Source organism: Malurus melanocephalus, unplaced genomic scaffold (assembly GCF_030028575.1).
Source record: "Malurus melanocephalus ecotype Western Australia unplaced genomic scaffold, MMel_1.1 scaffold_67, whole genome shotgun sequence".
NCBI classification, from domain to species: domain Eukaryota; kingdom Metazoa; phylum Chordata; class Aves; order Passeriformes; family Maluridae; genus Malurus; species Malurus melanocephalus.
The window spans coordinates 81,485-94,273 of record NW_026623299.1 but is presented as its reverse complement, the minus strand read 5'-3'; the positions used below and the strand labels follow the sequence as shown (position 1 = coordinate 94,273).

At 35.6% G+C, this 12,789-nt stretch overlaps 1 protein-coding gene across 2 annotated transcripts in view; it reads right to left on the bottom strand.

Moving 5' to 3' along the window:
• CCDC93 (coiled-coil domain containing 93) overlaps positions 1–12,789 on the bottom strand; it is a 63,180-nt gene that overhangs the window by 10,831 nt on the left and 39,560 nt on the right. For both annotated transcript variants that reach the window (XM_057366524.1, XM_057366523.1), the window contains 12 exons: positions 12,100–12,198; positions 11,622–11,678; positions 10,209–10,309; positions 9,065–9,104; positions 7,571–7,663; positions 7,049–7,099; positions 6,293–6,379; positions 3,019–3,135; positions 1,540–1,602; positions 1,273–1,346; positions 641–722; positions 27–98 (listed from right to left, as the gene is read on the bottom strand). In XM_057366524.1, the coding sequence (XP_057222507.1) occupies positions 27–98; positions 641–722; positions 1,273–1,346; positions 1,540–1,602; positions 3,019–3,135; positions 6,293–6,379; positions 7,049–7,099; positions 7,571–7,663; positions 9,065–9,104; positions 10,209–10,309; positions 11,622–11,678; positions 12,100–12,198 (936 nt within the window). The remainder of the gene's footprint in view (positions 1–26; positions 99–640; positions 723–1,272; positions 1,347–1,539; positions 1,603–3,018; positions 3,136–6,292; positions 6,380–7,048; positions 7,100–7,570; positions 7,664–9,064; positions 9,105–10,208; positions 10,310–11,621; positions 11,679–12,099; positions 12,199–12,789) is intronic.

The following is a 12,789-nucleotide window of genomic DNA, read 5'->3' as shown; positions in this document are numbered from 1 at the left end:
ACTAGAACTTAGACTTGTGCTGTTACCTGTTCCTCYCCATTTTCTGCTGCTTCAGCTTTCAAATTCTCAATATTTTGTTGTAGTCTCTCCATTTCTTCCTTTAAAACAAACAAAAATGGATGTTGTTTTCAAGTAAAACCTATTCTCTTAACAGGGAAGAGCAGGGATCTTGACAACACATATTTCTAACAAAATTTCAGAGCTGACCACACACATTATATTTAAATTTAGAAGATTAAACAGCATTCCCTGCTTAAGGCATGCATTAATATTCATTGCATTAAACTGTCTGCTTTTATCAAACACAGRAACAGATTTATTTCTTACTTGCAAATATACCCGATCCAGCTAAGACAACTCATGAGTGACATGGGAAATAAAACTGAAAAGCAAAGAGTGTGACATGGGACTGCAGTGTATGGCATGCAAGGAAATGAATGAACCTGAAGTTCCTTGCAAGGAAGTTTCCAKTATAATCCTTTAGAGCTTTCCAAAGAAAAGCTCTTGGAAAAAGAAAAAGAAACCTGGAATTACCAGTACATGGAGRGTGAGTGTATGGGACAGATGATGGACAGGGATACACAGCATAAAATGAAATCAGTTTTTTAAATGAATCCATGTAGGACACACTGGAACTTACCCTACAATGTGCTTTGAACTCTTGCTCCTGGCTTTTTAAGTTTTCATTCATGGCCACCAGTGCTCGCAGACTCTGTAATATGCTAAATTTGAAGATCCAGTAAACCACGTTAGATTTTTAGTTTTTAATTGTAATAGACAGAGAATTAACATACATTAATACATGATTAGTTTGAAATAAATTTCTAATAAAACCTGGGTAAATGAAACCCCCAAATATTACTGCTGATATACCAAGGTCAAAATAAAGATGTAGTATTAACGCCGAGTATTCTTCTGATGGTTTTGCTATCTCATTACTGTGGAAGTTTTGAGAAACTCCTATTTAATTTATGTAAGATGAAGCCTTCAAATATGAACAAAATAAATCAAGAAGGCCTCATCAACTTGTCAAAKATGTCTAGTGTTCTTCTGCTTTAAACACCTACAATTATTTTCAGCTACAGACTGACACTTTCCATTGTGACCAAATCTTATTGTAATATTTCCCTGTCTTTGGAAAGCAAGCTGGAGAATTATTTAATTTTTAAATTTTAGTTATTTGTTGAGGTTCACAAAGCAAGAAACATTGAATGATTCATTTTAAAACAATTATTTTTCAGAATTTCAAAGGTAACAAAGGAAGAAACTTACCTAGAATCTGCTTGGGATTCTATTGTTTCTAAGGCTGCCAATTCCTTGTCCAGCTTTTCACTGTAACTCTTAACCTATGGGTTACAATTAATAATAAATTTAAATACACTTCCACACATTAAATGATTCATGGTACCCAGCTTTCCCACACCCTGAAATCAGTGAGTTAAGTTGGAAAACATCTTCACTGTTTAATACAACCCTTTACATACAGAACTTCACAAAAACATTTCAGCTACAATCAGCACACAGAAAAACAAAGATTACCTCTGTTAATGTCTTTTTTGCTTCAGCACATTTTGCCTGCAGATCAGCACATTTAGCTTGCAACTGTTATGAAAGAGAAAAAAAAAGTTGGATTCTATATTCACACTAATTACACCTGTAATGGAGAACAGAGAATATTTGAGCTATTCATAATGGTTGYCTGTCAAACAACAGGCCAAGCATAACAAACACTGTCTTTTCTTGTCAGCTATTCTTGCATCTGATTGCAAGAATTCTGATTGAATATTTAGTTAATAACAGCAAGCATTTATCACCTTCTAGGTGTATTAGGTCCAAGACTAAACAACAAAATAGAGGCCAACAGAATGGTGATGTATTGGACAGAATCTCTGCTAAATTGCTCAAACTTTCTTAGCCTGGTTGTACTGGCCTRGTTTCACACCAGGCTAAGAATGAATCCCATTTTATACTTCTCCAAATAAGTCAGGGCAATTCAAGACTTGCACAGAAGCACCACAGCACCAAACCACAGACATTTCCACACCACATAACCAATCTGCTTTATGGTTTTCTTTTGTGYAACTATGTAAAGTCTAATAAGAAAGCAGTTAGCAAAACAGGTATTATAACCAAATATTAGGTATTTCACTTGTCATTTAATTTACAGAGGTTAGTTTTAGAAGAACATCCTTTTTGAAACTCCGTATGACTTAAGCTAACATTGCAAATAGTAAAACAAAAATGGGACATGGTTTACAAAAGTGGAGYAAAAGTGAGCAAACAAAAATGCACATGGTAGCTCAGTTCCACTTCCTTTCAWGCTGCTTTAGTTTGCTATTCACAATACAGAGCTGTAATTAATCTTTCACTCTTCCCTTCCCACAGCTGAACTTACAACAAGAAAGCTTTTGCATTGTTTTTCACATTTTTTCACCAATAAACTGTATTCTAATTCTGAAAAAARTTTAAGTCTGCAGTCCACATCTCATGAAAACTGACATGAACTGTTAGTTATGCAAAATCTTGCCAAAATTTACTGTAGTATTGAAACCAGAGCTCCATAAACATTTTATTTAAGGCAGGATCTTGACTGTCACTGATTTCAAAAGCTGCTTTTGGCAAGTGGTAAATAAAATTCAGCCAGGAAATTTTTACTTTACTAAAGTGATAAAGAATTATATTTGGCTTACAGCTGTCAGTACATTTTTCCCCACATAAAAACAGCACTGAGATTGTTATGTACTAAAAACAAGCAGCACAGAATTAAAGGGCCCTCAGCTGTTAAAATGGCAAATAGCATGGTCCTCCCCAAAGTGAAGCCTGAGCTGACTGCTCCCAAGAACACAACCTGTTCTCACAATCCAAGGGCAATGCAAGCAAGATATTCAGAGAAATCAGTGTTCAGCGTGACAAACTGCCACGCGAAACACAGCTTGAAAATCTTTTCTGGATGACAAAAACTTYGTGATCAACCACTTTTATTAATGTTTTCTTCTTTATTACACACACAATGCTTACCTCTTCAAGGAGGTTGGTTTTTTGCAAAATCTGCTTGTTCAGAGATGCCACCTTCCTTCGGTGTTGCTGGGCAGCTCCAAGCCTTTCTGGTCGCTCCTCAGCAGAGAGCTCAGATTGCTAAAAGAACAGTAACAGCAGCCTTTTTGGACCTTCTGCCTCCTCACAAACTCAGGAAAGTGGTATCAAAGTGGGACACACTTATGATGTTCCTTACCAAGACCTGTGTCCCACTATCCAACAGAATGACTGACTGACTTATCTCRCATCAAAATAAGGAAGCAGCTAAACAACAGAATTGTATTCCAAAATTTAYAAGTACAGTAAGCTAAAAATAAAGTCCGGTGCCCTGGGACAAGTGAAAAGTACTACAGTGTACTAGAAGACAGACAATTTGTTTTTTGCATCAGCATTATGGTTAAACCTGGTAGACTTCTCAAATGGAAAAAATACAAAATATTTAAGATTCTGAAATAGAAGCTTGGTTGCATCTTAATGTTGAATGACGACTACATTTACTCTGGGGTTTTTKTGTGTGTGTGTGCACATGTACTACTGACATCAGCTTCTGAGAACTATCAATCCAGGATGCATTGCCAAGAGAGTGTCTCATAAATACATAATGAAGACAGMAATCTGGATCCAGTCTCCCCTTCCCTCTGAATTGTGAAAGCAAAGCTGACAAAAACATTCTCAGAAATAACATTTATAATAGAAATTGAGTATTTGCAGTAGACAAAAGAATCATCAAAAAACAGATATCAAGATATCATCTTGATATCTATGGAATTTTTTGCCTAAAAAWTTTTGTACCTTTTGAAAGTCTTCAATACTAAAATCCATCTTTTTTGGTAATTTGCTTCATGCACTCAGACTTTTTTTTTCAACTTAATCCATTTTCCAATATTTCATTAGAAAACCAGTTAATTTTCAAGTATCTCAACTGCTAATTTAAAACCTGTCAAAGACTTCAATACTAAGTGCTTGTTGAATAATTACCAAATGTTGACAACTGCTACAATGCATAATCAGCTAAAATGCTACAAGAAGTGTGATATACTCTTCACTCATATTTGCTCCTGGTTCCACTCTAGGCAGATGGGTAAGCATCTTAATTTTAAATTAMAATAAGAGGCAAAATGTGTCTTCCTCCTCTCTATTTTCTGTGTTATTCATATTGAAGAGCAGCCTAATGGTTTGCTATGTTTCTGCATCCACAGCAAAAAAAGAYCAATTCTGACATCTTGACCCAACAATTCAAATACTTTCTTTCCTTTTTTAGGAAAGGAAGAAATGCCTCACAGCAACACCTGTAATCCTGAGCTACTCAACAAATAGACACTCAGCCTTCTCTCATTAGTTAGTCAAATCACATTCCTTCATCATGTTATGCATTCCAAAACCTCATCCTTCTCACCACACACTTAGCCTCTTACATGCATAAGAYACAAATGGAGAAAAATGGAAATGCAAAAGAAACATGAGCTAAACCAGCCTGAGACTGATGTYTGCAAAAATAGTAAAAATCCATACAGTACAGCTTTGGCATTAAAAAAAAAAAGTCATATTTTAAGAAATTAACGTTACAGCTTGCTTTTTGAAAATGGGAAATAACCATCACCCTAATAAAAGAGGTTTCTGAAGAGAAATTCTGCTCTGAAAATGAAAAAGACAGAGGTGAACCTCCTGCAGTCACTGTGGGCTAAAAATCCACTCTGCAGCAGCACTGTAGCTTTATTGAGGAAGTRGGATCCAATTTGTGGAGAAAAATCCATCTTTCAGCACAGAAGAAAGAAAGCACAAATTACAGAAGCCACTTTGCTTTTAAACCTTTTTATTACCTGATCTCTTACTAGACTGAAAGAGTGGCTGCCTTTTGGACATAGTTTAAGAAGCTCTATTTGAGCACTAATGTCTCTGACTGTTTAATGATCAATTTRTTACTCACTCATAATTTTCTGACARWATTTTTAGAAGGTGAGRAACGACACTAAAACCCTTCCCCCAGTTAACTCAGCAAGTTAACATGGCAGCAGAATGGAGGGGCAAATACAGAAAACTGTAAGCATTGATCTTCTGCAAAAATGCCTCTTGTAAGAAAGGTCCTGGTACAGGGCAACATCAGATCTAGGATGGGCTAGTCAGAGCTATCTTCACTGGGCTTGTGGATTCTATCAAGACTCCAGCAGATAAATAAGCACTGCTATGTTGCTCAGGCTATGTATAGTTACAAGGGGCTAAGACTATTAGAATTATATCTAAACATTGCTAATGCTTCAACAAACTCTCTGATAACCTCATTCTTTTCCTGATGCATGTATATGTGCACAGATTTGGTTTTTTTTGAAATCACATCCAATAGATTTGAAAAGTGATCTATTTTTGGTTTGACTTGAATCAGTTCTTGCTTTCCAGAGTATTAATCATTGTTCTACTATAATAGTCAAGGTCCTGCTGCCTTCTCTGAGAACAGAAGAAATRTAACATTGAAATATGACCCTTGGGCTTCTGTTCTTCCGATTTTTTATAATAAAGAAAGGCCAAGAGTTTCTGTTGAGCTATAGGGTTTATCTTCAAAAYGGGAAAGCTCCATACCTCAAATGTGTCAACAAAATGGAAGAAATATGAGAAGACTATTGGACAAATAAGAGCGACCTATAACTCATATCTGGCAGTGATGTATTGGAYGCATTAATTGCTTCAAGAGCCAGATTTTCTTTTCACGTTACTGCAAAAAAGCATTGCAATTGTACACAATAACTGGAGCAAACACACACATTTAATTGCCTTGACTTCTCAAATCAACAAAGGTTTTGGTTTGATGAGACAAGGATCAAAACTTGAGATCCAGGACTGAGAACTGGAGCCCAGCGACACATGTGGAATTCTAAGTGGAGGAGACTTTTCTCTGAGCAGGCCCACAGAACTGTATTTCTGTGCTCAACACTGAACATTTTAAAACATTTTAAGAATTTAGCCCTCTAGTTTGAACAGATACAACATAGGCCCTTCTTCATTCATTAAAGCGTTTAGGCAGGTGCTTAGACCCAAATTAGTCATGAATGCAATTCAGGGGTATGTACTATCATATCAAAAGCTTGTGYGTGGTTTGAATCTCTTTCAAATCCTTTCCTGAATTCTGGCTGTGCTGCTGCCCACAGCATATATTAAACAGTGTGTTTCAAGAGAATCATGGCAATGATATTGGCAGCTTAAGGCCTAAATTAACAAGCTATAAAACCCCACATGGTTAAACCCACTCAGGTAACACACTTACCTTTTCAGCATATTCAGACACGATTTGCTTGATCTCATCTGACTGGAGTCCAACAATCTGGCCAACTGTGCTTGCTGTCAGTTTGCCCTGAAATTGTAGCAAGAAAATGTCTGGAGTTTTGGAACTGCTTGTACGTTCACATGACAATTCCCAGTAAGTTTTAATTTCAAACAGGAATTTGCACAATGGGAAAAATCTCTAATTGTAAGAAAAATCCAGGCAACATTCCACCCCCCAAAGCTAATTTTGCTGACAAAAATTTCTTAYTTAAAGYGTCTTAGCAAATTTTTATTCRGATTTCAGAAACTTAATTTTAATTCTATTCTTTATACTGAATTTTGCATTTGCAGTAATAAAACTCTGAGCATGCAGGCATGTGCAAGAATTCACCTTTAAACTGCATGTATAAAACCAGTTTTCAAATAGAACTGAATTCTACAATGGATTTTCAGTAGCAAGCATATCAATGAACTCTGAGACTAATTACTGCCTTTTCTTTCACAACTCCAGCATAAACAGAAATATTGTTTAACAATTGAGCTTCTTCCCAGTCCTCTCACCCAGAAATCAAAGAACAGACTACAAGTTCCACGATACCATTAAACACAACAAATTAAGAAAACAAGATATATATCCAGTATTACATATCCAGTATTTCCAGTGTCTTAGACCTGAATCAGCAATCTGATTTTAGGAATAAGTACCACAATAAACCATAATTTAAACAATGCTGTATGAGTCTTAAAAGCTACTGACCTCTTCTGTTGCCATTGCAGCCATTCCAGTCATCAGAGTTTTAATGCGAAGCTGGAGCAAAATACGAAGAATTACACATAATTAACTTATACTGTTTACCTTTCTTCTGCCAGGGACAGGGTCACATAATTAGTATCATATAATGTGTATTTTAAAACATGTAATGATGCACTAAGTCTGTGAAAGATGAAGAGGTGGCTAAAGTTACCAAATTTAAGAAGAATTTCTTGTAACAGTAAATGTTCAGATGGATTATTCAGTTCCCACTGTCAACCAAAAATCAACCTTTTAAMAAATGCTCAGATTCCAAAACAAAAATTGAATTTTTGGGCAGTTACCATCAACAAACATTAATTTTGTGCACCACTTTCAGTCTCCATATTCTGTTGTGGGAAGCAGGAGACTGACTATTCCATGACTATTCATGGAAATTTTCCTTCTTCTGGAGAATAATTGGGCAGTAAAAACTGCTGTCCACCCCCCAAGATAGTAACTCCCATGCCTACTGTGTGAGGAGCACACCTCTTCAGCAGCCTGAAGGTCATCTTCATCACAAGGCTCAGCTTTCCCTGCTGTTGCAAGCCCTGGAGGTAGCACTGGTTTTTTATCTTCAGCCTTTTAAAGGAAAATTAAGACATTATTATATCTACTTCCAATATTCTGAAGTGTCAAGACATCAAGGAGAAAAATGGAAAAATGTAGCTGTTTATTTGGGTACATTTCAGCTACTGGAACATCCTCACACTCCAAAGCATGTCAACTGCAATGTAAGCCTCCCTGATTTCTCACAAATATTCCAACCCTTCCAACTGTGTGTCTCTGGCTTCCTGTCAACTCATCCTGTCCAAAGATTCCTTATTCCACAGCCTTCTAAGAGCTACTAACCTCAGAAGACAACACAGAATATGATATCTACTACACAGGACAAGACTGATTTTTTTTTTTTTTTTACAAAAATCATTTTTATAACTTAATATTGGTGTAATAAACATATGACATAAAAAGTGCAAAACTGGAAAATTCATACCACTGAACTAATGAGAGCTGGCAGACACTGAATTTCTAGGTCACTCTACTGCACCACTAAATGGACTATTTCACCATCCACTTCTGCCTTACTGGAGACTCAACTTCCACAACCATCATGATGCACATGTAATTACCCAATTAATATCCCAAAGTCAACAAAATTTTTTAAGAAATAAAATGAACTCTATAAACRTGACTGGCRGTTACCCTGTGGGGAAAGCAGRCATGACTAGATTGGRAAATACCTTCATTTATAAAAATYAAGYRTGAAATTTGTGTTTGGAATACTGTRATAATGAARAAGAACAACCCTAATCTATTYAATGTATTGTTGTGTCCAAGACATGCTTAATGCATCACCTTGATTATCTCTGTCTATAATAAAAACTTGATTCCAAATTAATATCTGCACTGAAATAATAAAACTGCAGGTACTCCACATTTTAAGATTCCATAATCATCAAAAGCACGGCAAAGATGCTACTTTTCAAGAAGCACAATGATTTATTTGTGGCATGGCATAATGTTTCTCTATCACATTAAACAAGCTGTTTTGTAATAAATACCTACAATATTTCCTGCCAAGTAGAATGTTCTTTAAAAAGAAAAACACTTTAATGATCATAATCACATCATGGAGCACTCAGTTAAAAGATAYTCACTAAACAGACAAGATATGTCATTACCCTGCAGCAAAAATCAAACCAAAACAAACACATYGCCCAAACCTTCTTTCTTCTAAGCAAAAAAAGTGTTTGCAAATTGTGATCTGTGAGCAGAGATGAAGGAAATCCTTCAAAAGAGGGTAATCAATTCCACCTTTCACRCATGCAGATTTTAGTTCCAGTTAGCTATTTTTTAAATCTGTTAATAACAGAAGTTATAGCTGTTTGTTCTACTGTATTCTTTTAAGATTTAACAGTAACCAACACTTCAACAATGCAGCTCTTCCCACAATTAGAGTATTTTAAATTAGTATATTTTTACCTGTTCTGTTTTCCCTGCTTGTCTGCTAAATCCGTATCGCCTAAAAGAACAATAGTAACATGAGGGAAAAATACTGTTGTTTATTACTTTTACAAATACAGCAAGTTTCTATCAGTTTTCAACACAAGATATGCACCAACAGCCAGGATCAAATTAGTTGTTGAAATGTTTCCAGTAAGCCAAATAAGCAGGTACTACAACGTATTTACAGAAAGATTTCAGATCCATCTATTCCTTCCATCATGATTTGCAAATCTTGACTTTCCATAAAACACTGTCATGTATAGCTCATGAAAGGAAAAAGTATGCCCTCTTTCCATTTGAAAGTTATTCTTGAGCTATTACACTACAGTCCACATTACTGTTAAAAGGAAATAACTCAAAACAGCGAGAAAAAAAAAATCTAAACATCTATGGCTTTGGGGGAAAAGAAGCCCCAGAAGATACAAAATGGGATTCAAATGTCATCCACACTCATTGAGTATTAAGAGCTCAGAGAGCAGACAAGYTGTCCTTACCACTAAACTGAAGAAAGAAAGCTGGAAATAAAAACTAGAAATAAAAGCTTCTGTAACTTCATTTTTATGTGTTTGGARAGCTCTCAGTAAACCAGAGGGACTTTCAAAGATAATGGAAAAGTGAAAGCCTTGGTAACTTTGTCTCTAAATGGAAGTTTGCAGGAAAGTAAAAAGACAAAACATTCTACCATGATGCAGCCTCCTGATGCAGCAGCCACACAAGAACTAGAAAAAGAAGCAATAGCAACTGCAGCTTCACAATTTCTGGGGACTGCATGCAAAAAGGCAATGTTGATTGACATACACTACCTAGAAGGATCATTAATTTAAGCCATTTTTTACACATTCTCCCAACACAAAGTATATTAAAAAAACATAYCCTACCAGGAGCATAAACCTGAAATTGGCCTCCCATTGTACAAAGTATGATTCACAAACATGAGGACTGTCCAGTTCCCAGAGAATTTACAGGGTAAATAAATAAAATCTGAAACTAAACAGGAATAAATCTGAAATAGTTCAATTCTAAAGTAGTTGGAAAAATGCCACCACAATCCTAATTTTATCTGTAATGCTTGTAATATACACAATACAAAATGCACAGAGAGCTAAATGAAGCCTTTCACCTGCCATATTCCAGAAGYGTAGCATGAACTTTTGATTCCTCATCCAGCAGTTCCTCAGCTCCTGTTTGACGTTTGTATTTTCTCTGGGGTTTGTAAACCTCCTTCAAGACAATGAATGAGTTCAAAGCTTGTAAAAGGTTCTTGTAAAATAAATGAGGAATTGTTATCTAGAGTGATACACACACAGTTTGTTTAACTGGGTAAGTATATTGAGTTGGAAAGCATTTTTCACTTTGTCTCTTAGGAATTACATATAAAACCTTAATTCATTTCTAAGCACTTTGCTATAGAAATGGTCTTTTAAAAAAAGTTATAAATGGTATTTTACAAGAAACAATATCGCAACCATGGCCTCTGTCATGTTTGAAAGAAGAGTAAAAAGTAAAACACTCAACATCTATTAAAATGATTTGGCTAATGCCAGTGTCTAGAAATGTTACCTCCTTTGTAAGTTAATTCTATTTTTAAACAYTGATTAGATAATGACATGCAATTATTATTTACTCAATGATCACAGGTTACAGCRGAATTGAAGCAGATTTTATTTTAGTTTAAGGAACAAAAATGTCTCAAGAAGTTTGGTAGTAAAATTACTTTAGTCTCCTGCTATCTCAATGTAATCCAATAGCTGGACAACAGCCCACCAAATAAAACAAGGATTCAAAAGTACTGTTTTGTACTCATAGAGCTGCTTCCAGTTTAAAAACAAAAGGAACAATATTTCTTGCTTGATCTGACTTATTGTATAAAACTATTATTTTCAACAAACAATTTCTGCACCATAACACTGCTCAAACGACTTTCCATCTCAAAGACGTAATCCCAAAGTGGAGACTTCAAACAAGTGAAAATTGAYACTATTCTTTGGCAAGTTTCTCCTGGATTTGTCTGTTGCCCTTTACAATTTTTACTTCATTTCTAATCTTAATTTCTGTCATCTTTGCTTGCAGCTATTCAATCTTGCTACATTTTTGGCAGTCACATGAAAAAGCTTTTTATGACCAACTATCTCCCACTGCATGTATTTTCACATCTACAGAAAGGCAATGTAAGCCATCATATTAACTAATTTCAAGACAAATAGCACAACTGCTGATAGCTTTAAACATACATTTAAGCRTGCTGAGCACTTAATTGTCTGTATGCTACCTTATGACTTTTGTTTGATAGTGTGGATTTCCACACACTCTGTRCAGGCAATTGATACAGTTTATCTACTCATACAATGCACACCTGAAAGGTTTTCAATCTGATACATTGGCATTCAAGACCTGTTCTAAGAATGAATTTCAACACGTAACTTAATTGGGATCTTCTAACGAGAAAACCCAGGACTGGTTGCATAAAACAGAATTACTCCATCTCATTACTAAAACCACGCAATCATAACAAAAAAGTATCTAACATACTTACAAAGATATCAGTAACAGTTTTGATTGCCTTCTCTTTTCTTTGCATGAATTCATCATCCTGAAAGACRTAAGTGGAGGTAATTAAAAAGACCAGGAATGGAGATTAAATCTCAAACATTCAAATGAGTCTATGAACAATGCTATCAAAGAGTTTCTGAGTTGCCCAATTATTCGGTGACATGTTAGTGTTTTGCTGTAACACACAAAAGYACCTGCTTCTGCCTTCAGATGGGAGATAGGTCATTAAAACTCTCTCCAGATCAGGAGTCCTTCTGCTCTCTGCTTAGGCAGTACCTGACACAAATACCATCTTTACTACACTATTAAGAAATGAAGCAGGGATAGGCTTGATGTGGAAGTTTCCTCTACTGTTATTTTAGCTTCTAAGCATTAAAAATAATATTTTTTTTTTTAAATCAGAATCAAAAACACCCCAAGCTAATAAAATCTGTCTATCCCAAGAACTGGCTTGATCTTACCTCTGGAAGTCTGTGAGTTTTTTGAAACTGTGATATAGAGTAAGAACGGACATAATCTCCCATTTCTTCCCTTGTTTCTATCGCACGTTTCACCAGCCACTGAAAAAAAAAGAAAAAAAAAAAAGGAAAAATCGTATAAGCTGAGAAAGGAAGAATCACAGCAGCAAATACCAAACTACTGCATGTGATTTATTTGTAAAATTTGTGATTTATGGTAACTCTGGGGCCTAATCCTAACAAAATTATTCAGCCTTAGCTATTTTATAAACTTCACATTTTTTTCTTCTTCTGTGCAGGTCTCTTCTATGAAATTCTCCTACTACAGATCACTCACTGGTTAAAAAACTACAGCTCCACCATGAAAAGACATATCTTCCAGACTATGAAGTGTTCATGAACAACCACATGCCTKTGCAAGAAAAAAAGACTTCTGACATTTATAAGACCACACAAAAAGCCACAAAATATTGAAGTACATTTTAAACAATGCTGGAGAAGATAAATCTTGCAGGCTGTTGACAGCCTGTGCAGGAGGTCACAGAAGAGATGAGATCAATCGAGTGATCCAAGTTTGAACCAGCAACTGTTTCCTGTGCTATAATCATGGACCCCCGGAAAGCGAGGGGAACATGATGACAACAAGAGATGAAAATGCAGACTATTAATTACCAAGCACATCTCAACACAAGA